Source organism: Mandrillus leucophaeus, unplaced genomic scaffold (assembly GCF_000951045.1).
Source record: "Mandrillus leucophaeus isolate KB7577 unplaced genomic scaffold, Mleu.le_1.0 Scaffold1208, whole genome shotgun sequence".
Classification (NCBI taxonomy): domain Eukaryota; kingdom Metazoa; phylum Chordata; class Mammalia; order Primates; family Cercopithecidae; genus Mandrillus; species Mandrillus leucophaeus.
Window position 1 is genome coordinate 66,914 of NW_012100410.1, and position 26,032 is coordinate 92,945.

The window sequence follows — 26,032 nt, forward strand, 5'->3', positions numbered from 1 at the left end:
GATAATCATCCTCTCTTCCTGGTCATTAAGGCTGTTTTTGATTCCCAATAGAAATTCTTGAACAGGATCAGAAGCTTGAACCTGAGTCAAACCAGAGCTACCATGCAGAGTTCCAGTCATAATTTTGGTATACAAGTTTGAAAGTCTAATCAATACAAACAAGATGACCTGAGTACTGAATGTGTAGAACATAAGGGAAAAAAAAGCAAAACCCATAGTTATTTTAACATTCTGTACTTGTACAACTATTTGGTTTGCTTTTTTGTGTTTCTATTCTATTTTTGTTTTTCTTTTGAATAAAACGAAATTCCCATTTTTGTAATTAGGTATCATAGGAATATTTTTAGATTATTATTTCAACAAATAACTTACCTTTAGATTCATAGATTGTTAGTACTAGACAGGAATTGGCACTAATTCCTGTTACTGATTACCTTTATTTTAATGATGATAATGCCCAGAGAAGTACACTGACTTGCCCAATGTGACTAACAAAATACGAAAATAGAAATAGGATGAAAATATGACACCTTGTAACAAATTTTTTGGCAAGTCAGCGTATTTTATGCCTTTCATGGTACTCTTTCTCAAACTCATATCTTCTTATAAATTTCTCCAAAGTATATAAAGACTTTTATCCTCCATTCTGTCACCTTGAAACTTTGTCATACATTTTTTATGCTAAATCTTTGAACTAACTTTCAAAATCAGTCAAAATGAAGAATATGTACCCTCTGAAATAATTTTTAAAATCAATCAAAATAAAGAAAATATGGCCTCTATAAAAGATTTTATAAAAAACAAAGTCAGTGATCAATTTCTTTTGTTGGGTAGTTATCTTTGTTCTGTGAAGCCCATGTGAAAAATGAACTTTTCTTAGGCTAGGCAATATGGCATACACAGTATATCACATAAAATACTTTTGAGTAGCAAATATAGCCTCTTCAACTACTGAATTTTCCATTCTACTCCTTTTTTCCTGTTCCTCTTTGCAATTTGATACCTCATTTTAAGTTCCTTGTGTGCTCACAGCTGAGCTCACCAGGAGGCAGCACAAGGTAAGGAAAGATCACTGGAATGGAGCCCAAGAGAATCCTGCTGCAGTGCTGGATCTGTGTGCCCTAGGCCTAAGCCGAGTCTCAGAACCCGCCTCTAGAAAACAAAAGTGTTGGACTAAATGATCTTGCCATTTTCTTTTATTGAAATATTCTATTTAAAAAATTAAAAAGTATCAGATATAACCAGGTTTTTCAGGCAAATATTTCCATACAAACCTAACCCAAAAGAATCCCAAAAGATAGAACTTAAACCAAAAGTTAAAGAAATGGACGTGCTTCTCTGCAATAACCAAATACCTGAGCATGTCTCACTATGGGGTTCCTTGGCAATATATAAAATTTATAGTAAGAGTTTCTGCCTGTTCATTATACCAACCAATTAGTTTTAAGACAGGACTTTTTAAATTTACAATATTTTTGTCCTCAAGTATATTTTTTTCTCTGATTTAACAAAATATTTCTAAGTATTTTACATTAGTGCTCCAAACTCACAAGATACTAATGAATTAAAAAGCTGAAAAATTCTTATTTGAATTAAAATTAATCTTAAAGGAAAAGAAGACATAACAATAGCTGCTATGCATAAATATATCTCACTACTTATGGGCATAGATAAGGTGTTTTTATATCTAGAAGAAAGTGAGAATTTGGTATTTTACCTTCCCCTAATGCTCTCCACACTCCCTGGTTAGCTGAGAACAGTAATTTGAATTGTGGAAGTTTAAAATTCTTGGGTTTTCTACATGTTTATTTGTCATTATGAAGTTATAGTCGTGTATCGATATTGCTCGTTACACTCAAAGAAGGGGTATAGAATGAAGATTTAGCATGCTAGATTAGGTGTGAGAAAACCAGGAACCTTTGGAAGAAGACATGATAGAACTTGAGAAATTGAGGAGATGATCACTTGGGGTACAGTAGAAAGTGAGGAGGAAAGTGGTGGGAAGAGCAGGATTTATAGGACCCGACAGTGAATTAATGTGGCTAGGGATGCACACACACACAAAATCTTAATTAGTCAGTGACATACTTTCCTCTTAAAACTCTTAGAGAGTTCACCACTTAGAACAATTACATGCATATATGTCATATTTGTGTGAATCATACTGCTCATTAATGGCTTATCGTAATTCAGTCTGGTGTTCTAATGACTTACATCTCATCTCTCCAACTAGATTATAAACTCCCAGAGGGTACCAGCGACATTTTGTCTTTCTTTGGAACCTCCACAGTTCATTGCACAGTGCCAGGCATATAAACAACATGCAAAAAAAAAAAAGAATGAATAAATGGACTCACTTACGTTAGAAAAAAAATTTTTAATGCTTAACTCAGAGATACATATGGTTTATTTCTCCCAGTGCCCCACAGTGAACTGAATTCTAGAGTCACATTTTTGAATCTGAGCCAAATAAACATACTGCCACTTCGGTTAACCATTGTTTAAATGTTTACTTTCCTTGTCCTGTATTATTATATCTCTCAGGATTCTTTTGTTCATCCAGCTAATGAAATGAGGATTGGGGAACTTCACCCTTCATTAGCTGAGACCCCTCTGTACCCACCCAAACTTGTTCTGCTAGGGAAGGACAAAAAAGGTAACATTGTGAACCCAATGTGGAAAATATGCTACAAATGCATGTGCATGATGAATCGCCAGTTGTAAATTATGATACACCATAGTCTATACAAATGTTTTACAAATATGCATTTCTAACCTTAATCGGTATGGTTTCCATTTTTCATACTTGCTTTTCCGTGTAATTGTCAGTGTCATAGCATTATAACATTTTCCCCTTTAAATTTCAGAATCAACTGATGAGTCTGAAGTTGACAAAACTCACTGTCTGAATAACAGTGTTTCCTCAGGCACTTACTCAGACTACTCGCCTTCCCAGGCTTCCTCAGGATCCTCTAATACCCGGGTTAAAGTGGGGTCCTTGCAGACAACAGCTAAAGATGCAGTACATAATTCTTTGTGGGGTAACAGGTGTGTTTAGAATTCCCTCCTTTTGTTCCCAAACGTTTATTTTCAGCAACTTTTTAAAAAATAGAATCTTCTTAATTTTGGAATTGTATTCAGCACACAAGTGGCACAGAAGACAGAAGGGGCAGGTAAGCAAATGTTGTTCACCTGGGACTGCCAAGAACAGATGAATCCATCTTACAGGGAGAGGCCATTGGTTAAGGAAGACATGGTAGGAGTTAACAGGATGAGATGGTAGAACAAAAAAATTTTAAAATAAAAAAAAAAATGTTAGCCCACTGATACTTATTGATGAGACATGGATGTTTTACCATACAAAATGGCATAATGAATTAAAATAAAATGCCAGTAAAACACTTATGTGTTTGGTCCAGAGTAAGTGTTCAATAAATTTTCATTGCTATCATCATCATAATAATTTTATCACCACCTGGAAAAGTTAGGATGTAAAGTACTTAATCTTTCCAAAATGCCTCCTCCTCTATATTACTCTAACTTTACAGATGAAAAAACAAAAACCACACACAGAGCACAATAAAGTGACTCAATAAGGCAGTGTTTTCCAGTTCTAATTCCATTTTGTAACTTGTTGCTATGTTTTATACTACAAATAGCAAATTAAAATTGTTATATGATATAGGTAGTCAATAACTTTTACTCGTATTTTACTGAAAATATTGTCACTATTAGCAACGTCTTCTTTAGTAATTCATGAGTAACTTTTCCTATTCATTGATGCTCATAATAAAAATCTTAACTCTTTCAGTCTGTAAATTCATTATCTGCATTATTTCAGTATCTGCTAGAAATAACATGGTCAATGATATAAACATGTCAGGGATCTAAAGTCATAATATAATTTACATTCTACAAAAACATACCTGAATATGCTCTCTATATAGTAGCATTTAGTGTCTTCAAAACCTGACCTTCAAGTAAAAGTTATCCGAAGACAATTTAGATTCATTACATACACCAAGCATTTGTAAGAAAGGTACTCTCAGCCAATAGTTCGAAATCTACCAAATCAGAATCTCCAGGAATGGATATCAGGAATCATGATTCTAATTAGACCCAACTCTTCGTCCTTTTCAATTTCTTCTTCCCATTGTGTTCACAGGATTGCACCATCTTTCCCACAGCCTCTTGATTCAAAGCCATTACTCAGCCAGCGGGAGGCTGTTCCCCCAGGCAGTATACCACAGCGTCCTGACCGGCTGCCCATGAGTGATACTTTCACTGACAACTGGACTGATGGCTCACATTATGACAACACAGGGTTTGTTGCTGAGGAAACCGCAGCTGAGAATGCCAACAGTAATCCTCTCTTAAGTTCGAAATCTAGAAGCACATCTTCGCATGGACGCAGGCCTTTGATCAGGCAAGACAGGATTGTTGGTGTTCCCCTGGAACTTGAGCAGTCTACACACAGACACACACCAGAAACAGAAGTGCCTCCTTCCAATCCTTGGCAGAATTGGACCAGAACCCCTAGTCCATTTGAAGACAGGACCGCTTTTCCTTCCAAATTAGAGACAACCCCTACTACCAGCCCATTGCCTGAAAGGAAAGAACATATAAAGGAATCTACTGAAATACCTAGTCCTTTTTCTCCAGGCGTACCATGGGAGTATCATGATTCCAATCCCAACAGGAGTCTTAGTAATGTCTTTTCTCAAATCCACTGCCGCCCAGACTCTTCTAAAGGTGTTATTTCAATTAGCAAAAGCACAGAGAGGCTTTCCCCTCTAATGAAAGATATCAAGTCTAATAAATTCAAAAAGTCACAAAGTATCGATGAGATTGACATTGGTACATATAAGGTGTATAACATACCATTAGAAAACTATGCTTCTGGGAGTGATCACTTAGGAAGCCACGAACGACCAGATAAGATGCTGGGACCAGAGCATGGTATGTCCAGTATGTCTCGAAGCCAGTCAGTCCCGATGCTGGATGACGAGATGCTCACCTACGGAAGTAGTAAAGGGCCACAACAACAAAAAGCTTCTATGACAAAAAAAGTCTATCAGTTTGACCAAAGCTTCAATCCTCAAGGATCAGTGGAAGTGAAAGCCGAAAAGAGGATACCACCCCCTTTTCAACACAATCCCGAGTACATGCAACAGGCCAGCAAAAACATCGCCAAGGATTTGATTAGTCCTAGAGCTTACAGAGGATACCCACCAATGGAGCAAATGTTTTCATTTTCTCAGCCATCTGTGAATGAGGATGCTGTGGTGAATGCCCAGTTCGCAAGTCAAGGGGCCAGGGCAGGCTTCCTGAGAAGGGCCGACTCCCTGGTGAGCGCCACAGAAATGGCCATGTTTAGAAGGGTCAATGAGCCTCACGAGCTGCCCCCAACTGATAGGTATGGCAGACCTCCATATAGGGGAGGGCTGGATCGCCAAAGCAGCGTTACAGTGACTGAGTCCCAGTTCCTGAAAAGGAATGGCAGGTATGAAGATGAACACCCTTCATATCAAGAAGTGAAAGCTCAGGCGGGAAGTTTTCCGGTTAAAAACCTTACCCAAAGGAGGCCATTGTCTGCGAGAAGCTACAGTACAGAGAGTTATGGTGCCTCCCAAACCAGGCCAGTTTCAGCTAGGCCTACTATGGCAGCTCTTTTGGAAAAAATACCATCTGACTATAACTTGGGTAACTATGGTGACAAGCCATCAGATAACAGTGATTTAAAGACGAGGCCTACTCCTGTGAAGGGAGAGGAGAGCTGTGGTAAAATGCCTGCAGACTGGAGACAACAGCTGCTTAGACATATAGAAGCTAGACGGTTAGACAGGGTATGTCTGGCATTTCTCTGTAAGAATATCCCTCCTGCCTTTAGTGTTACTTTTTTGGCATTTCTAAGCACATGTAGTGAAGCATGAACTACGTGAATGAATTAGATCATCAGTATTTTATTTATCTTTATATTGTGGGGGAAATGGATCATAATAGTTTTTCATGGTTGTGGCTAAATGCTCTCTGAGAGTTCATAACCTGCAGGTGAATTATTCATCAAATCTAACCCAAATGTTGTTAGTAAGAAAGAATTTGACTCCATTAGAGAGGATGGTGCTTCAACTGCTTTCTAGTCATTAAGGCAAAATGCCTCTCCTAGGACACAGAACTGTTCTCTAGTGACCTAAAGAGTATGATTTTTATTGAACCTATAAAAAGTGGATATTTCCCCCGTTTCTGAATGGATTCACTTATATTAAAGTCAGGCGTAATTTGTTTATGAAATTTGCACATAGTGCTATGGGACTACTAGTTATTATTTCTAAAGAGCAATAATTTTCCCAGCAAGAAACAGAAAAATAAGCAGGGATTAAATGCCCTCCTACACATTATTTTATTTAATAAAAATCCTGCCATTTAGAATGTTGGTTTTTATATAGAAAGAAATGTTTAAACTCAAATTATACTACTGACAACAAAAATAGATGATGTCTTTATGAAGACAACAAACGTACAAATTAGTATGTGTATTGCAGCAAAAAAGAAAATTCTAGTTCAGTTAAAAATTGGGTCACAATAGGTGAGGCATGGTGGTTCACGCCTGTAATCCCAGCACTTTGGGAGGCCAAGGCAGGCGGATCACGAGGTCAGGAGTTCAAGACCAGCCTGACCAAACATGGTGAAACCCCATCTCTACTTAAAATACAAAAAAAGAAAAACTGGCCAGGCGTGGTGGTGCACGCCTGTAATCCCAGCTACTTGGGAGGCTGAGACAGGAGAATTGCTTGAACCCAGGAGGTGGAGGTCGCAGTGAGCCAAGATCACGCCACTGCCCTCCAGCCTGAGCGACAGTGTGAGACTCCATCTTGGAAAAAAAAAAAATGAGTCCACATATACAGGGATCAGGGACAGTGGAAAGAAAAAAAAATCATATAATGCCTAGAATTACATTTTGTTGCCTGTTCAAATCTCTCTAAGAGAAACCTGGTACTCATTTTCTAGAACTATTTTCAATTGACCATCATCATTCAGTGTACTTTGTGGCTTTTAGTGTAGAGGGCTTGATGTGCTCTGCATTGACATTAGAATCTTAAAGATCCTTTTTGTGAAAATGGGGCTTTTTGTTCTCATTTTCTAGGGCTGAATTCTCAGTGCAAATTGGGGATCTGGGTAATAATATACTATTGCATTGTCTCGCTCAATAGTTCTATTATTTTATTTGGTGTCCTGCTAAAAGCACAGGTCACTGCATTTATTATGTATTTCTTTAATACTGAATTTTATGTTTACAGGTTTACTCTTTTCAAATAATCATACTGCTTGTAGGTCGTGTCTACATGACAAGAAAACAATTTTTTTTAGGGAAAGAGTGAACTAATAAATGTGGGTGTGGGTGTTAGTTTCTCAATGTGGAAATTGGTTCTGCCTTGCAAAATATTTCATCAGAATGTCTGTTTCAAATAGGTTTGCTCAGTCCCATTGAAGGGAGCCTCATCAAAGCCTCATGACTGGCTGTCAGTGGGAGACACCTGGTCGGTTGTCACCATGCCTTACCTCAAGTATACCCTCCATGTAGACAGATAACTTGGAGGGCGAAAATATTTGGGGCCAAATAATACAGTACAGTTTGGGAACTCTGGCCTCGTGTAGACACGACCATACATAACAGGGTAAGATGAACTAGTCAAGAAAGGTTGTAAGAAGCTTTTTGGAGCATATGTACAATGACTAGTAATTTGAGGCAACAGAGGAATGAGTGGAAACAACTAATGAAAAGGAAAAGATAAAATTCTAAGCATTTGGTTCCATCACTTAGTTACTGGTGTCCCAGATCAATGGTTCCTCTCCTTTGACCCCAGCTACTGAAAAGCAGGTGACTCCTCTAGATGAAGCAAGAATTTTAAGCAGGAATATAAGGTTAGGGGAGAGAGATTTGAATCAGCAAATGTTTGAAGGTCCCTTCCTATCCCAGATAACAAAAAGCTAACTGATGTATTTTTCATTGCTATGACACTTCCCTTCTTAATTGATCTTCATATAACCTCTGTTTGTGTACAGTTCCCTAGGTGTCTTTCATTTTTCAAAGCAATTTCAATGTACATTCAATAGCTTCTCATTTAATTCCAAGAAATTAAATTACCTTAGAGTATTGCTTGGGGTCATCAGATCCTAAAAGCTCTTTCTTTTGTTTTCTCCAAGTCGCATTTCTTTCTTTCAGTTGAGTTACTGAGCTATTCAGGCTATATCTTTCATAAAACTTCCCAGCTACTCAACAAGGTGAATTCGGGGTACTGAAGCACAGACTTATTATGTGAAACCAGTTTCGACATAGCTGTGCTACTTAACATTCTGTCCAAAGGCAGACTGCACCAGAGAAATAATGTGCTTCTTTCCCTGTGAAATTTAATTGAGTCATTTGAACCCTGAAAATCAAATAGTTACACAAGAAATTATGAGATTTCTGTCCATTCCACATAAAAGACAATTGCCTAGAGACTTGGACGTTGGATAAGCTTAACAGTTCAACATAATGTTGGTGAAAGATCTAAGTGTTGACCTTGAAGAGGCAGCTCCAAGAACTACCCTAGATAAAAGATGCTTGTTTCCTCTTTTAGTTTAACCACGAGGCCCAGGCTTTCACTGCAGAGCCACACTATGACAGGGAATTTAAAACATGAACCCATATGTCTGAGACTGCTTCTGTTCTATAGAAGCTGAGAGAGCACTAGACTGGAGGAATTTTAAACCTTAGGGAATTTTCCAAGTGCTAGATTGAGATGTTCAGTGTCTTTTTCAGTTTTGGCATGGTGACAATGGAAAATCTCTATATGAAATAATAATGGATCCATAACAAATATGATTGGTAGACAAGCATACCATCAGGAGTATAATAATCTTTCAGCTTCAGTCAATGAAACTTTGATGCTAAAACTCATTACTTTGATAATATTGCCCTCAGAATAGAATAGCTGCCTGCTGTTAACGTTCAGTAATATTTGGCTTAGAAAAAGTGTGCTAAGTTAACTTTTTTTTCCAAAATGAGAAATTCTTTTTCCAAAATGAGAAAATTACTTAAAGGGGCCAAATGCTGTCAATGATTACATTTCCATTGTAGACTGAAGAAGGAGATTGTACAGGTGGAAACAATTTGATGAGAGGGTATCTAAAATTTTACATTTAAATTTTAAATAAAGTTTTATAGGAAAAAAATTATCAGTCACTTAAATGCAAATGCCACCAGAGTGTTCTGTAGGTATTTGAATATATTAGATAATTCGCATTAATAAATCAATAAATTATAATTGCTTTAATATTACTATGAAATTTCTTTAGTTTAAAATATAATTTTTAAGAAACAAAAAATAGAATATTTGGATCCACATAAAATGTATTTGATTGATTTAACTGAATTAATAAGTAAGTTCAATCAAGCCTATGGTCAGCTCAAATGACATTTACCAGCTGTTTTTTCTGAGTTGCTGTAATTATGCCTACAGACTGAGCAATAAAGGAGACTGATTTTGGCTTTAACATTGCAATGCATTAGCTTAAGACAGAATTAGAAACTAATACTTGTCTTTCACAAGTGATGATCTCACAATGTGAAAGAGAACAAAGATCTGCAGCTGGTAAAATTTAAGATCTCACTGTTTAAATGGCTAGATTACCACAGATGAATAATACTTGTCCAAAGTGACTACTATCACGATGTGTAAGAGACAGAATTTATGACGTTGAGTTAGCAGCAGATGTAAAACAGAATGTATCTTCTTTGCTTTTTGTCTTTTCTGTAGTTTTGGATGGTACTCATTATGTGCATAACTAACACTGTTTACTGTATGCTTCTGTCTGATCAAGTGCATGTTTTTTTAAAAAGTTACTGTTTGCCTGCCTAAAGTTAAATGTTACAAATTTAAACCTGTTCATGTAATTTATCAGTTTGTTGAGCATGTGTTCACACCCTGTCACATGATTATTTCCTCTACTCAGAATGCTGCTTACAAACACAATACAGTTAACCTTGGCATGCTGCCCTATGGAGGTATTTCAGCAATGCATGCAGGCAGAAGCATGACTTTAAACTTGCAGACTAAGTCTAAATTTGATCATCAAGAACTACCTCTTCAGAAAGTAAGTATGGACTGCCCTACATGTGTCAGCATACCAAAGCCAATTAATGTTGTTTGTTCACTTAATGTGTTTAGGCTGTACATACAACCCTGCTTACTATAGGCTCCTATGAGTCCAAAAAGCACAAGGGCAAATAATGTAGAGCCTGAACTCTTAGCCGCTAAATGAATATTTGTAGCTGGACTGATTATCAGGTTCCTGCTTTTTGGATTGAGCTGTGCTTTTTGGATTGAGCAGGTACATGGCTTTTTGTGTTGCTTCAAGGTTCATTTTTCTTATTATTCATTTCCTTTTTTCCTCCTTTGTTTTTCTTTATTTTGTGTTTATATATATATATGTTTTTTACTTTTTTGGAGATAGTCCTATCGTCTCCTGGTGATGCATTCTGAGAACAGAGCTCAAAATTATTATTGGATTTCAATTGATTCTTTTGGAAAAGACATAGAATCCTAAATTAGGAGGAGAATTAAGTAGCTGGTACTTATAAGTGCTTCTTCAGCCCATTTTTTTGCAGGAAATATAACCCAAAAGAAAAATATGAGAAACAAGTTTGTGGCTTAGGAAACTAGGTTGGTGGAAAAGTAGCAAGTTTGCATGGTATTAGATGAAAATGTAGGAACACTGAAAGGGAATATACTGAAAGAGGAAACATTTCCATTGTTAAAGGAACATTTCTGTTTGTTTAATTCAGCCAAAACTGAGAATGCACATTTTACTTGTAGATCAATTAATGCCTTCTGTCTTAGTTACATTTTAGTGGAAACCAATGAGTCATTTTCACAGTATGTCATTATGCCTATATATTTATATAGTCATTAACTTAGTAAGTTTTTATGAAAAAAGCAATGCAAAGTACGGATAACAGAGTGACAGTAACTTCTAAACACTTCTCTCTTAATAAAATGAATGAACATTATGACTCACCCCATCAAAATGAGAGTCATAAGACCTCAAATTCCTGTTTTATTGTTAATCTAGTTTTTTAATAACATTCCCAAACTGTGGATAGTTTGGTTCATACTGTGAGTAGAATAACAAAATCAAGAAGACATTTATAGCCACAGCTTTTTTATCACTCACCATAACTTAAAAAAAAAAAAAAAAAAACACTAAATTGAAAACTTTTGAATGCTGTTTTTGCTGTGCCTGGTCTATACTGCAGGACCAGTGGAGTGCTGGTAACAAATCAAGGACAAGACCTTGATTTGTGGTATCTGCCAATGTCAGCAATATAAATACTCTCCCTATGGCTAATTTCAAGGTACCAACTTAATGTCACTGAACTTAGAATTGGGAAGATTCACGTGCAGTTGGCTCTCATGAGCCAGTACAAATTGGCTCCAACACACCATCAGCATGACTATTTTTACTTCATTTGCTACTTTAATGGAACCTATTTTTCATGTCCTCTCAGAGGCCCAAGACTCTCATCCTCTTCCCTAACAAAACCAGTTTTCAAAAAGACCTTGAAACTTAATGGCATTAAGGAATAGATAAGATATCACAATTTTAAATAGGGACTTTTCTTATAGGGCTTGCCAATTAAGTAGAAATCAAACCTTGTATTAGTCTGCTGTCACACTGCTAATGAAGACATACCCAAGACTGGGTAATTTACAAAGGAAAGAGGTTTAATTGACTTACAGTTTCACATGGCTAGGGAGGCCTCACTATCATGGTGGAAAGCGAAGGAGGAGCAAAGTCACATCTTACATGGCAGCAGGCAAGAGAGCTTGTACAGGGGAACTCCCATTTATAAAACCATCAGATCTCATGAGACTTCTTCACTACCACCAGAACAGTATGGAGGAAACTGCCCCCATGATTCAGTTGTCTCCACCTGGTCCCACCCTTGACACATATGGATTATTACAATTCAAGGTGATAGTTGGGTGGGAATACAGCCAAACCATATGAAACATTTAAACTAAAAAAATGGAATTTCAAAATTCAGTGAACAAACTAAAGAGATCTTAGTATGATGGAAGCTATTGCCTGAACCCCCCTGAAGTTATATCATATGAAGATGCCCCTATTTTGCTAAATTTTTGACCATATTTACTTATCAATCTGTATGACAATATAGATATATACAGTATCTGAAAAATGCCAATACACTTGAAACAGTGTTTCCTAACATCTAAATTACTCTCCAGATATAAATTAGGTATCACTGTATTAGCATATTAATTTTCTGATGTCATTTGGGGTACCCTAGAGAATGGACTCATGTAAGCTCTAAGAAGAAATAATGCAGAGTTATATTTGGGGACTTTCAATAATCCTCAGTTGAGCACATAGGTGACCAAAACGAATTTTCTTTGGAAGCCACATTAATTGCAAATCAAGAATCATTAAAGTATTAAAAGACTCCACCTCAAAATAAATTATCATCAGTATTTTATTATCTGCACCAAAAAAAGAAGAAAAATAGAGAAGGCAAGGGAGGAAAAAGATACATAGGCAGGGCGAGTAATGCATTACTCCAAAAGATTTTATGATCCAAAACTTACCACTTTAAGTCCTATAAAATTCAAGAATTTAGGCATCTGGGACAACTTTCCCACCCTGTCACCAATGCAGGAACCTTATCAGGCACTGGATAGTTAATGGGCTGCAATAATAGCTCTGGGCTCTGCTTCCTCCCATGAATTCCAGTCTAAGCCTCTGTCCCTTCGCTTTTGTACCCTCATACGTCTCTTGTACAGAGCTTTCATTTGAAAATTTGTTAGGTTTTTCTGCCACACTCTAGAATCAGCCTCTCTTTAAAATGCAGTCTCTCCAATTATTCCTCCTGGACTCCACTGACCATTGCTAACAGTTCTCATGATTGAGGTTCAATCTCCCTGAACCCTTCTCCCCAGGAGAGGAGATAGGCAAAAATTACTTAACTTTGATTTAGAAATGCATAAAAATCTGTTATAACATGTTTGTCTTTCTACTTAAGATAATAAAAATTACCGTCTTAGATCCTTAAGACTTCTTTGCAGCCCCTAAATACTCATTAACCATAAGAATTTCACTAAAATGTAGGGTAAGACCAATTTATAAACAAACATTTTCATTAAATAAAATTGACATAACTATTTCTTCTCCTGTGGAAATTCTGGAGCTGTCTCTTTTATTCATAAAATTCTTGTACGATAATACTGGCTATCTCTAGTTAGATGCTGTGGCAAATGACTTTGGGGTGTCCTAGAAAGAATGAAGGAAGTTTCCTAAGGAATCTAAATTAATGTTTTCACCTGTTGGAAGTTAAGCACTGGAAATGGAGTTGTAGTATCCATTGTGCAGGTACTGCTCTCCGAAGGAAACATGTATCCCCACCCTGTTTGCCAAGGCTTGCCTCTTGCAACTAGGAGAAAGAATAAACTTTTTTATATTTCCTGTCCTGCACCAAGGCAATCTTTAAACAAATTTGTAATAAACTAATCAAAGGATATAATTATTTATGAATGAAGCTTGAAGAACTCTGCACTTGATAAACTATTTACATTGTGAATATTTATATGAACAAAAAGGGAACCCTCTTCAAGATTTTGCAATGTATTTTAAATATTTTCCATTTTTTCATATTTATTACATGTCAGATCAAGTATGGTACATTTTTCATGGATTACAAGCTACATATAGGCTATCTATACTATAAAGAGTAAATTACGTCTTCTATAATTTTATAGAACTCTTTAAGATATTAAGAAAATGCCAACAAATATAACAAAATTTGTTTAATAAATTTAATTTCCTTAATATATTCATTTATTTAGATGCTTATGCTAATTTCCCAGAAAATATTAGTAATACTTAGGAACCAGAACATTTAGAACATATAAATCTTTTATTAAATTACAGAATTATTAGTATTCTATTTATTTTTATTCATTCATTCAGTCATTCATTTATTCATTTATCATTTATTTACTGCCTTTCCAAAAAGCATATAAGGCAACTTTCTATGATGTTATTAATGGTTCCATGTGCTTCTTTGGATGTATTTTATTTGTAATTAAGCTTAGCTATTGCCTTGAAATTTTATGTTATCGTAGAGAAATACAAATTGTAAAATGTCAGTTCAAACTACCATTTTTAATATTAAAATTAATGGTAGAATGGATACATAGTTCCACTGGGAGAAAAATAAAGACAAGGATTTATTGAGAATCTACTGTGTACCTGGTGCTATGAGGTACTTTAACTATATTTTGTCTTGCAACCCATAAAACCCTTAAAGGGCATATTTATCTCGATTGTGTAGATGAGGAAACTGAGGCTCATGTGTCACACAAAATAACTCACCTGTACTGTCACTGTTTCACTGCTGTAACTCCTGCACTTAGCATAGTAGTAGGTAGAATTTAAATCTGCTTCTGCCTGGTGCCTACATACATACTCTTTCTACTCTATGATGATGCCTTCTCAAATGTTTGTAAAACCTAACATTTTCATAGAACATGACTCATAGATTAAAAACCTCTTACCTATGCATTATTACCTCACATAACCTTCAAAACAATCTAGAGAGGTAGATATTATAGGATGGAGAAAAGAATACACAAGTAGAATATATTGACTAATCCAAAACATATCATGACCCCAATCATGCCCTGTGTGCTACAGGTTAGTGCTTTCTTAGTTAACTGAGCTTAATGAATGCTAGTAATTACCTTGTGCTCTTTCAGATCCACTTACATTTCCTGAGCACTCAGTATCACCAAGAATTATTTTCGGTAGCAATGAAAAGCTAAAGGTTATGGACCCAAGAAAATAACTTATTAATCATCCAGGCTACTGTAGCCCTAGACACAAGCAGGGCTGGGGAGGAAATCCTTGGCCTTTCCTACTTCCATGTCCACAAGTGGCCAGCTGCTAATATAAATAGTGTGGTCTCTTCTATAATGGAGACATTGATAATTTTCTCTTGTTCATTTTTTAATTTCTACCACCATAACAGTATACCATAGCACCCACTGTTTACTGGCTTATTGAATTAGGCATTAATATAAATCAATTATAATTTCAGGTGAGGGAAGGCTAAAACAATATAAATATATGTAATAAATTATCTTATCATAGAATTTTGCCTGAAAGAAATTAGCCTCACTATCTGTTTTACTAAAGTTGATTGAAATTACTTAGTTGATACTCGTCTCACTAGATTTTGAGTTAGAGAAATTTAGATAGCAATATTTGCACCTAAACTATTTTTAAATGTCTACTGTCCTTTCTTTCTGTATATATGCAAATGACTCAGTATCAGATAGTACCAACATTTGGTATGCATTTATTCACCCTAGTGCCAAGGCTTATTGGCTTATTTAATGCCATTTTTTCTGCTGAAAGCAAAGCAAGATTTATGCTGCACCTCAGGGCAGCTCATGCCTATAATTTCTATTGATTCTGCTGCATTTATTATTGGCTACCTGTCCCTCAAGAAAGATTCACTTACCTTTCTAATTATGAAAAAAGCTTTCAGCCTATAAATCCAAATAAATTCTTATAGACAGTGACTAAATTTACCAAAATAATAATTTAGTACTCATGTGGAATTTCGTTATAATGGAATTCTGGTTTAAAAATTACTTGGGCATTATATTACCACCTTCAGATTGAAGCCCATGATATCACTATCATTTAGATCCAAGCTTGGCATATTTTTACCTTTGTAATACCTGTTTCTTCCAAAAGATATTATGAAAGTGAATAATATAACAATAATTTCACTGTAAAAACTTTGGGGATGATTGTTTTTAACAATTTTTACTGCAGATGTTTTGAATCTGTGGTAGTGTCCTTTATGAACTATGTGCCAATTACTTAGCAAAAGAAATTCTTGTATTCTTAAGGGATATGTCCTGAGACCTTTGAAAATTGCCAAATTCTAATATGACTCTCGTATAATTGTAATAATAAGTATAATTTCACAAGCATACTGTACACCCATCAGTTACCAAAGCTGCTGTACCACCTAAGCTTATTTAACTCAGTTATGTGACTACTGCACACACATATATATGTTTATACACATATATATACATAAGAACACATGCACATGCTCATACAAATGTGCAGACATATATAGATATAGAGAAAGAGGCATACATATGCATGCACATTTATGTCTCAGCAAAATTAGAAATTACTTGATCAAGTAGACACTTGGTGATCATTCATAGCAGTCAAAATTATAAATGTTAAATCCACAAATACCCACACTCATCTCTGGGCATAGCATCTGTTCAGCAAGACTTCTACTCAGAATTATTGCATGTCTTATCAAATACAATTTCTGGTTTTTCACAAAATCACACCAGCTATTTTCTGTATTATTTTGAAATATTTAAAGATGTGCAGAATTTAGAAGCTAAGGAAATAGTGCATTGTGATGATTTTCCATGTTATTATCTTTAGTTATATATGATAAGGAAAATAAAACTCATTCTTACTCCTTAAAATATCCAAAGAAAATACAAAGAATGTGGTACAAAAAATAATTGAATTAATAGCTGAACCTCAGTTCAATTATTTTCTCTGGAATAATAAATTTCAACAGTGATAGCTTCATTTTTTTAACATTTTTTCAGTAGCTTTTTTAACCTTTAATAGAATTTTAACTGCTAAGCTACTGAATTTATATACAATAGCTATACTCCTTTGGGAAAGAATGTGCACATACTGCATAATTCTCTTTTTGGTCTGCACCACCACCACCACCACCACCACCACCACCACCAAATGTCAATAAATTGTTTTTAATGGTTTTTCTATTTCTGCAGACTTAAGTCATCCCTAAGATGTCTCATGTAAGAAAAACAAAAAGGCCAGAGCATTCTTAAAAGGAAGTTGCTTTCAGGAAGTTCCTTTAATTTGTTACCTAGTGGAAAGTTCTTTTTAATGTGTCTGCATGTTTGTGTTCCTTTTGGCCCCTGTAATAAAGACTTGGTGTGATTTTTAATTCTAATTTTAAAAAGAAATAGATTAATTTATAAACTAGTGAAGCACCTACACCATTATGTTAGAATTTTGACTAAAAGGATTTCACATTTTTTAACACCAAAAAGAATTTTGTAATTCTGTTTCTCTGTAACAGTGACTAGGAGCCATGTCTGGGCAGTCAAAGCAAGTGTGGTGGAGGAAACACAGATAGAGATGGAGAGGATATGGAGAAAAAGGAAACCTATGTTAAATTCTGGCCACTTCTTAAAAATCTACATTGCACAGACCTGGCCAAATGAACATATTAATTATCCCACTTCACTAGCAAACAAACTAAGTCAGAAAAGACAAATACTAAAAATTCAAAAAGAAAACACTGGCTAGTAATGCTTAACCTGAATAATTATGTTTTAAATCTTAATTTTAATTTTTATTTACCATATTTTCATATCTAGAAAAAAAAGTGTATGGGCACATGCAAACATATTAATCTGGAAAAGGTAAAACTAGAAAAGCAATGCTGGAAAACAGATAGTCATTGAATAGCTACCTGCTTATTTTGAAGTAACACATACTTTAAACGTGTTGTCTAGATTGAATTTTTCAAATAAACACACATCAATTCATTCCTAACTCAGGAGCTCAAATTCAGTCCCTTTTTTCTCTTTTTTTTCATACTTTTTGATAGGATTATGAAAAAAGAATTCACATAACCAAAGAACAAGAAGAAAACTGAGTTAATTTTCATTAAATCCATTAGATACTAGGAAGACTTCATCTAATGTCATAATAAATCCTATTTTAGAATTTTTCCAAGCAATGCTTTTAAAAAAATACGTGTGGTCAGAATGCAGGTAAGGAGGTTCTGTCGTCGTTTTTCAGAGGAGAACAAACTAAGACCACTAAATGTAACCAGATGAAGCTTAGCAAACAGCCCATTTTTAACATGTTATGATGAGAATAGCCCAGTTCTCCCTTTCTAGGGTAGGAGGACAATTCTTTACACAAAGTATAGTTGCACACTCTCTAGCTGAGCTTTATCAGTAGGGATCCTTTAGAACATGTGCAGAAAATGACATAGGAAATACTGGAGTATCATAGCTCAACCACAGAAGATTCTCTCAGGAAACCAAGCAGTACTTGTGTACCCTACACACTAGGGAAGGAAGGAACCTTTATGAAAATATATGTAAACATACCATTATACTCCCTCCACTGGAGGCTTTCTGATGGTATATGATTGCTTGCTATTACTCAGGTTAGAATATGAAATCACCCAAAATAAAGACGGGCAGGTATTAGTATTTGTTAAAAATAATAAGCAAGAAATCAGCCAAAATGAAATATTTATGAAGAGTTTAAACTTTAATATATATCATTTATGTAAATAAATAAATTTGGTAATCAAAACAGTCATGATTTACTTACACTACGATTCTAATGGCACATTTTTAATAGCATATTTTTGATGCCTCCCCAAAGCTATTTGTTGATAATGCCATAGTACCATAAATCTTGCACTATGCCAGCGTTAGCACTATTTGGGTTTAGTGCAGGGCATATTCTCCCAGAATTAATACAACCTTATAAAATTTATTTTAGGTTATGACTTGGAATATTAGAACTTACATTCTATGTATTATATGGTTTCAATTTCTATTCTAGATGGTGAGATTATACTAAAATTAAGCAAGTTTTAAGTGCTGTGGTTTTTAACAATTGTAACAATTGGTTAATTTTATTCTGATTATTTTTATTCAGGTACTGTAAATAATCTAAATTTTTCCTTAAAATTCAGTGAACAACTCTAAGATGGTTATTTAATTGCATTTTTAATTGCTTCCAAAAAGCTTTCAATTTACAGTTCTTACCCAGTAAATAGTATATAATATTTCCAGTTCAGGATGTATGTTTTTCTGCAATTAAACAAATTTAATTTTACCATGATCATTAGGGACTCTTTTCAGAAAACTATGGTAAACTTCTACTACATCACTAAAGAATGCCATACCATTTTTGCAATAGACCCCGTCCCAGCAAAGCAACATTTTAGACAATGGACAAGAAGATGTATCTCCTAGTGGCCAATGGAATCCTTATCCACTTGGGAGGCGGGATGTACCTCCGGACACCATTACTAAAAAGGTAACCAATTTTTAATTAATGATACAAACCATGAAGCTTGCACAATCTACTACAATATATAATCAATATTTTGTGTCTTATCATCATTTCTAAGTTTGTGATAACTTTAAGGTAAATAATATCCTACTACAGGAGTTTGGTTGACTGTAAGTACACTGAAAAGAATGGAAAATGAACGCTGCCGGCTGTTCAAAGTTGGTAATAAATGTTTATAAACAACGTCCTGCAACCTTTCTACAGATACGCTTTCCTCTTACCACTCACCTTTGAAGTGCACATGTAGAATGATATATGATACACTTCTGACTCTCTTGGCTTTAACAGTGTGTTGTAACCAGTTTGCATAAAAGAAAATTTGATTCACTATTTCTAAAGTTATGACAATTGATTCAGCAAATATTTAGTGAACAACTATATGTACAACTATGTGTGGAGTACTTGCTAGATATTGAGGAAACAAAAATGAAAAAGATACAGTTTCTTACCTCAAGAGCCTTTTTATCTAGTAAGGTGTGCTGAGTGATAAGGAGGTAATTATAATATTACATAACAGATTACCACAGCAGGAGTAAAAAGAAAGCCACAACTTGGGATAAGATACTTGCTACATATATGAGAGAAGAGAGAATTTGTATTCTAAAATATATTTTTAAAGCTCTTACAAATCAGTAATGAAGACATACAACACAGTTTTTTTAAACTGGCAAAATACAAGGGGAATCAGGTGGGTAAATAAATACTAAAACAAAACTGAACCTTTTTATCAATCAGGGAAATGCAAAAGAGATGCCATTTATGTTTACTAGACTGGCAAAAATTAAGAAATCTGAAAAATACAAGTTGTTTGTAGGTATAAGAGCAGTGGAAAGTCTTTTAGACTTCTTATGGGAATATGAAACACCATCACCTTGGTTACAAATTTTCCTGCAAAGCTGAATATGCACATACCCTACATTCTATCAATTCTCCTCTTAAGGTATTAAAGTAGAAAAATTATCATACATGTCATTCAGGGTACATGAAATGTTTCCAATACCAGAAAACTGGAAAAAAACAAATGTTTACCACCAGGAGAGTATGTAAATAAATTATGTTAATCACACAAAGGAATATTTCAAAGCAATGAAAATTAGTAAACTATAATTACAATAATGTGTGTTAACTTTAGAAACATAATTTGAATGGAAAAATGTTTCAGGAGATGGCATAAATATGTAATACCATATTTACAAATCCCAAAACAAGCAAAACTCAAAATATATTATTTAGGCATAAGTACATAAGAAACCTATTATTATAAGTAAATGGTAAATATAGTATTTAGAACTGTGGTTATCTCTAAAGGTAAGGTAGGGGATGGAATCGGAGAAAGTGGATATTATCGTTGGAACTATTCTAATTCTAAAATTGAATTATGGTTCTTTACACTCTACTTTTTAAGCTCATGAGTGTTCATTTTATAATTGTGCTTTGTAACCTACATATGTATTACATACTTACATTCTTTATAACCTAAGTGATTTTTCCCTTGATGACTACTTCAGTGCTTTCAAAAAATGCATTAAATATCAAATTTTATTTTATCCAAAATATTTGGTAATGCCACTGATTTACAGGCATTTATTTTATGCATGTTATTAATTTGACTATTGGGTAATATTCAGCATCATAGGTAAACATAATATGATGTGGTTAATGCTAAGAAGATGGGATACAGGGCTATGACACCACCTGGAAAGGGTACCTGTTTAGTGAGGAAACTAAGAGCAGTGGTGTCAAATAAGGCTAGAGGGATATGCAGGAGCCAGATGATGCTGGGATTTATCCTGTGGGAAATGAGAATGGGAATATAAAGTGTTTTAAACAGAGAAAGGACATGATCAAATTTTTATTTAAAGAGCCCTCTGACAGCTTTTCAGAGAATGAATTAGCGAGGAGAAAAACTGGAGCCAATAGAACTAGTTAAGATTCTATAGTAATTCAGGTGAAAGTAAATGGAAACAATGGGTGATGGAAAGAAATGCTGTATTAGTCCATTCTCACATGGCTATAAAGAACTACCTGAGACTGGGTAATTTATACAGAAAAGAGATTTAATTGACTCACAGTTCCTCAGGCTGTATAGGAGGCATAGCTAGGAAGGCCTCAGGAAACTCACAATCATAGTGGAAGGCAAAGGGGAAGCAAGCATGTCTTCACATGATTGTAGGACAGAAAGTGAGAAGGGGGAAGTGCTATATACCTTTAAACAAACAGATCTCATAAGAACTCCATCACAAGAAGAGCAAGAGGAAAGTCCACTCCCATGATATAAACACCACCCACCAGGTCCCTCCTTCAACACATAGGGATTACAATTCGACATGACATTTGGGTGGGGACACAGAGCCAAACCATAACAAATTCATAGATCCAATATCATGATAAATGTTAGAGCCAAAACAATCTTGTGATTGGACATAGGGCATAGAGATAGATAAAAGTTCCAAGGTTGATACCCAAGCTTCTAATTTGGTCAGGGGAGTGATGATGTTCCATTCACTAAGATGGGAAATACAGAAAGAGTAATAGGTGGAAGTGGAGGAAGAGAGAAGAGTTTAGGTTTTTACATGTTGATTTGAGGTAGTTTTAAGGCATCCAAGTGGAAATGTTCAGTGGATGTTTGGATATATTTATCCTAAGTTCAGTAGAGAAATCTTAGCTGGAGATACAAATTTAGGAATCATCAGAATATGTGTTATTGAGCCATGAATGAGGCAGAAGGATGACACAGAACTCCATGGAACACCAACATTTAAGAGATGTACAGTACATAGGAAAAATAGGCAGAAAAGAAATAATCAAAGATTGGATCAATACAGTGATTTTACTGCAAGCTGTAGAAAATTCAAGGGAGACACTGTTGAACTTCAAGGAAACACTTCACTAAACATGAGAAGTAGTTGAGGTTTACACTATGCCTCAACTTTAGTACTTTGTTCTCCCTTATTAAATACTTAGGGATTTATTTTCCCATTCCGCTCTGCCACCACACTGTTGGCTCTATCCTAAAATTGGTTTCTCTCGTAATTATAAGATTACTACCAATGACGATTGGTAATATGAGCTTCCTCTTTCAAATCCAGCAAGAGAGAGAAGCAAGCTTCCAGTAGCTGTCTCTTATGTGCAAAACCTTCCTTCCCTGAGTCTTTCAACAAGCCTCATCTTGCATCTCACTGACCCAAAATAGCTAAGGACTTCCCATCCTAGAAAAAGAAATGGAGTTTTATGATTGGCTTTGGCTGATCAGTTGGAATAGAGTAGATGGGGCTCTCAATTTCAATGACCGCTAAGAAACATGTAAAAGGAAAAACAAGGGAAAGTGGCACCTTGGAAACAGTGAGGGAAAAAATGTTTTAAGGAGGGAATGATCAACTGTCAAATGATGCACAAAAACGTCAAGCAAGATAAGTATGACTAAAGGCTCCTTGGATTTAGCAACAAGGAGGTTATTGGTGATATCAGCAAAAGCAGTTTGCTTAAATGATGGGATGGAATCCATAGGAATCTACATTAAAGGGTAAGTAAAGAAACCTATAAAACTCAAGAAAGAAGTAATGTACTAAATGTACTGTGTCTTCTTCCTACTATTATGATAAGCAGGTTCTGATTATCCCATATTATAGCAATTTTGCCTAAAATCTGAGATTCCTGAACCTATACATAGATATGTCCACCTATCACCTCTCAGAGTAGAGAGAATAAGGACCACTTTAAATATTCAAATTTAGTTTATATTACATATTGTATATTAGTTGAATAGTCAAGTTAATATTCAGTGAGAATCAACCTAAGGAAAGAAAAATGGTCATAGGAGTATTAGCCTGGGCTGCAAAATTTGCTGAAATAGATGCGATAATTGTACTATTAGTTATTGGGTTTCTATTTGACTCTACAATGATATTTTTAAAAGTTAATATTATTTTTGCAATTGTTATGGAGTGAGTACTTAGGCTAGACATAATGGGAATGGAAAGATAGAAAGTGAACTATAAATTGAATGGGGAATCAAAGGAGAATAAGTGGTGAAGAATTCTTAGCCAGTGTCTGATTTGAGTCTATTTCTCCAAGCCTCTGTAGATTTTTTTTTTTAATCTTGTTTCTCCAACTAAGCCATCAGAAAACACAGTAATACTGTAGGGATTTGGGGGGAAATTATGGAAAGTCTTTGACTGAACTTGTGGCTCTCTGTTGTGGCTATCATAGATTTTTAGTTACTCATGGCCATGCCAGCCAGCACTTCAAGCGCTACAGAGAACAAATATGGGTATCTTCCAAGCTGTGGATCCAAAACTTAGACACATAAAGTAATTGGACAAGAAGTGTTTATTTCTCAGAATTTTGCTTCTGTCCTATGCACCTGAGAGTGACAAAGTGATGGAAAAATGCCAAGAGTGTTAAATGCTGTCTTTTTTTTTTTTTTAATGGAGTAAAATTAGGTGGTAGATGTTATTCCTTTCTTGCTATGCAGTCCCAGAGTCACTATATATATATATATATATATATAGCATAATCTTGCTCTGTCGCCTACCTGTCTCTTATACACATCTAGATGTGTATAAGAGACAGATATATATATATATATATATATTGCATAATCTTGCTCTGTCGCCTACCCTGGAGTGCAGTGGCACGATCTCGGCTCACTTCAGCCTCCCCGTCCTGGGTTCAAGTGATTATCATGCCTCACCCTCCCAAGTAGCTGGGATTGCAGGCATTCACCACCATGCCCGGCCAATTTTTGTATTTTTAGTAGAGACAGAATTTTGCCATGTTGGCCAGCCTAGTCTCAAACTCCTGACCTCAAGTGATCTGCCTGCCTTAGCTTCCCAAAGTGCTGGGATTACAGGCGAAAGCCACCATGTCCAGCCCAAAATCTCAAATTTTGATGTCTGTTAGTGTAAAAAGTTTAGGATTCACTGCTAGAAGAACATTTTATAGCTATGTAAATCCCCCACCCAAAATTCCAGGCAGTATTATATGAATACTTTAAGAACTGCTGTTTAAAAATTTTGCAATTGCTGAAAACAACCATGGTTTCAGAAGGAGAGTTTGTATTTTAGGGTCCTATTACATCACTTCTGTTACTCCTACAGTCTATCAGATTATGCCACAGTCACTATAGTCACAATATTTGGTTCCATATATTAAATTTTTGCATAAGGCAGTGTGTTAAATGCTTTAACATATTTCTTTATCTAACGTTCACAGCAACTATATGAAGTAAGCACTATTATTTTGTTAAAGAAGAAACTCATACTCAGAGATTAGGTTACTTGCCAAGCTCACATGGATAACTTATCATTTTATATTTCCCTCCAATATGTAACAGAAAATAATATGAAAGTGATATTATAAAAGATAAATGCAAAAACATGTTATTTTAAATTCAGATATTGCACTCTGATTTGGTCAAATCCTCTATAGGGATGACAAGGCTGTTTTGCCCTAATTCTAAAATGATACTCTTTTAAAAGGATTAGGAGTCTTAAACACGTTGATTATCTGTAAAATGTAAAATTAAAGGATAATATCTGCAAGGGTATGTTAGAATGATGGACCAGAAAAACATTGCAGCTAAAAGGCTACAGTGACATATTAAAACCATTGAAACCAAACACTTCCCTTCTAGAATGGATAACCAAGAAACTATAAAATCCTAGCATTTTAAAATCTGAAAATTCTTTAGTAACAAAAGACTAGGCATTCAAAGGTCTCCTTTAGCATCAGTGACTCTTTCCACCCTGAGTGTCTGTTCCCTCCCTGAGTGTTCTAGGTTAAGTGCATAATGACTAGGCAGTTGGAGTAATAAAGATGGCTAACAAGGGTCAGTATCAGGATGGACTCAGAGGAAGAGGAAGGCTTTAAAAATTTGCTGATTAGTCTTGGCTCACAAACTTACCTCTTATGCTGAACTTGCCTGTGATTTTCTCACATCTACAATATCAATTCAGATATTAAGCACTTCAGGATTGCCAGGATTGTCATCTCTGGGACATATCTAGGAATTTATCAGAAGAAGAAGAAACTAGAAGAAAGTGTGTGTGTGTGTGTGTGTGTGTGTGTGGTCATTTTCATGTTCTTATTATTCTTCCTTTACCCCACCCCACCCCCAAATTGTAATTTTTGCTTTTTCTAAAATACTTTTTTTTAAGATTTTTTAATTAAGCCTATCAGGAGGAATATTCATTTCTTATTTTAATTGTGTCATTTGTCATGTTTTTTAATGTAATACATTTCAATGTTTCTTTCTATAAAAATTTAGAAAGGTAAGATCTAAAATACCTTTTGAAAATCATAAATTGTTTTTCTGTCAACCATGTGGCCAAATCATCATTTGTGCTTTAAAATAACTGGATCAAATTTCTTTTTTTTTTTTTATTTAAGTTCTAGGGTACATGTGCACAACATGCAGGTTTGTTACATATGTATACATGTGCCATGTTGGTGTGCTGCACCCATTAACTCGACATTTACATTAGGTCTATCTCCTAATGCTATCCCTCCCCCCTCTCCTCTCCCAACAATAGGCCCCGGTGTGTGATGTTCCCCTTCCCATGTCCAAGTGATCTCACTGTTCAATTCCCACCTATGAGTGAGAACGTGTGGTGTTTGGTTTTTTGTCCTTGCGATAGTTTGCTGAGAATGATGGTTTCCAGCTGCATCCATGTCCCTACAAAGGACATTTTATGGCTGCATAGTATTCCATGGTGTATATGTGCCACATTTTCTTAATCCAGTCTGTCACTGATGGACATTTGGGTTGATTCCAAGTCTT

At 35.3% G+C, this 26,032-nt stretch overlaps 1 protein-coding gene across 1 annotated transcript in view; it reads left to right on the forward strand.

Annotated features, from left to right (window-relative positions):
- Positions 1-26,032, forward strand: part of LRRC7 (leucine rich repeat containing 7) — a 148,754-nt gene that overhangs the window by 57,067 nt on the left and 65,655 nt on the right. The window contains exons 11-15 of the mRNA XM_011970638.1: positions 2,545-2,656; positions 2,868-3,048; positions 4,166-5,846; positions 9,997-10,137; positions 19,096-19,215. Of these exons, the coding sequence (XP_011826028.1) occupies positions 2,545-2,656; positions 2,868-3,048; positions 4,166-5,846; positions 9,997-10,137; positions 19,096-19,215 (2,235 nt within the window). The remainder of the gene's footprint in view (positions 1-2,544; positions 2,657-2,867; positions 3,049-4,165; positions 5,847-9,996; positions 10,138-19,095; positions 19,216-26,032) is intronic.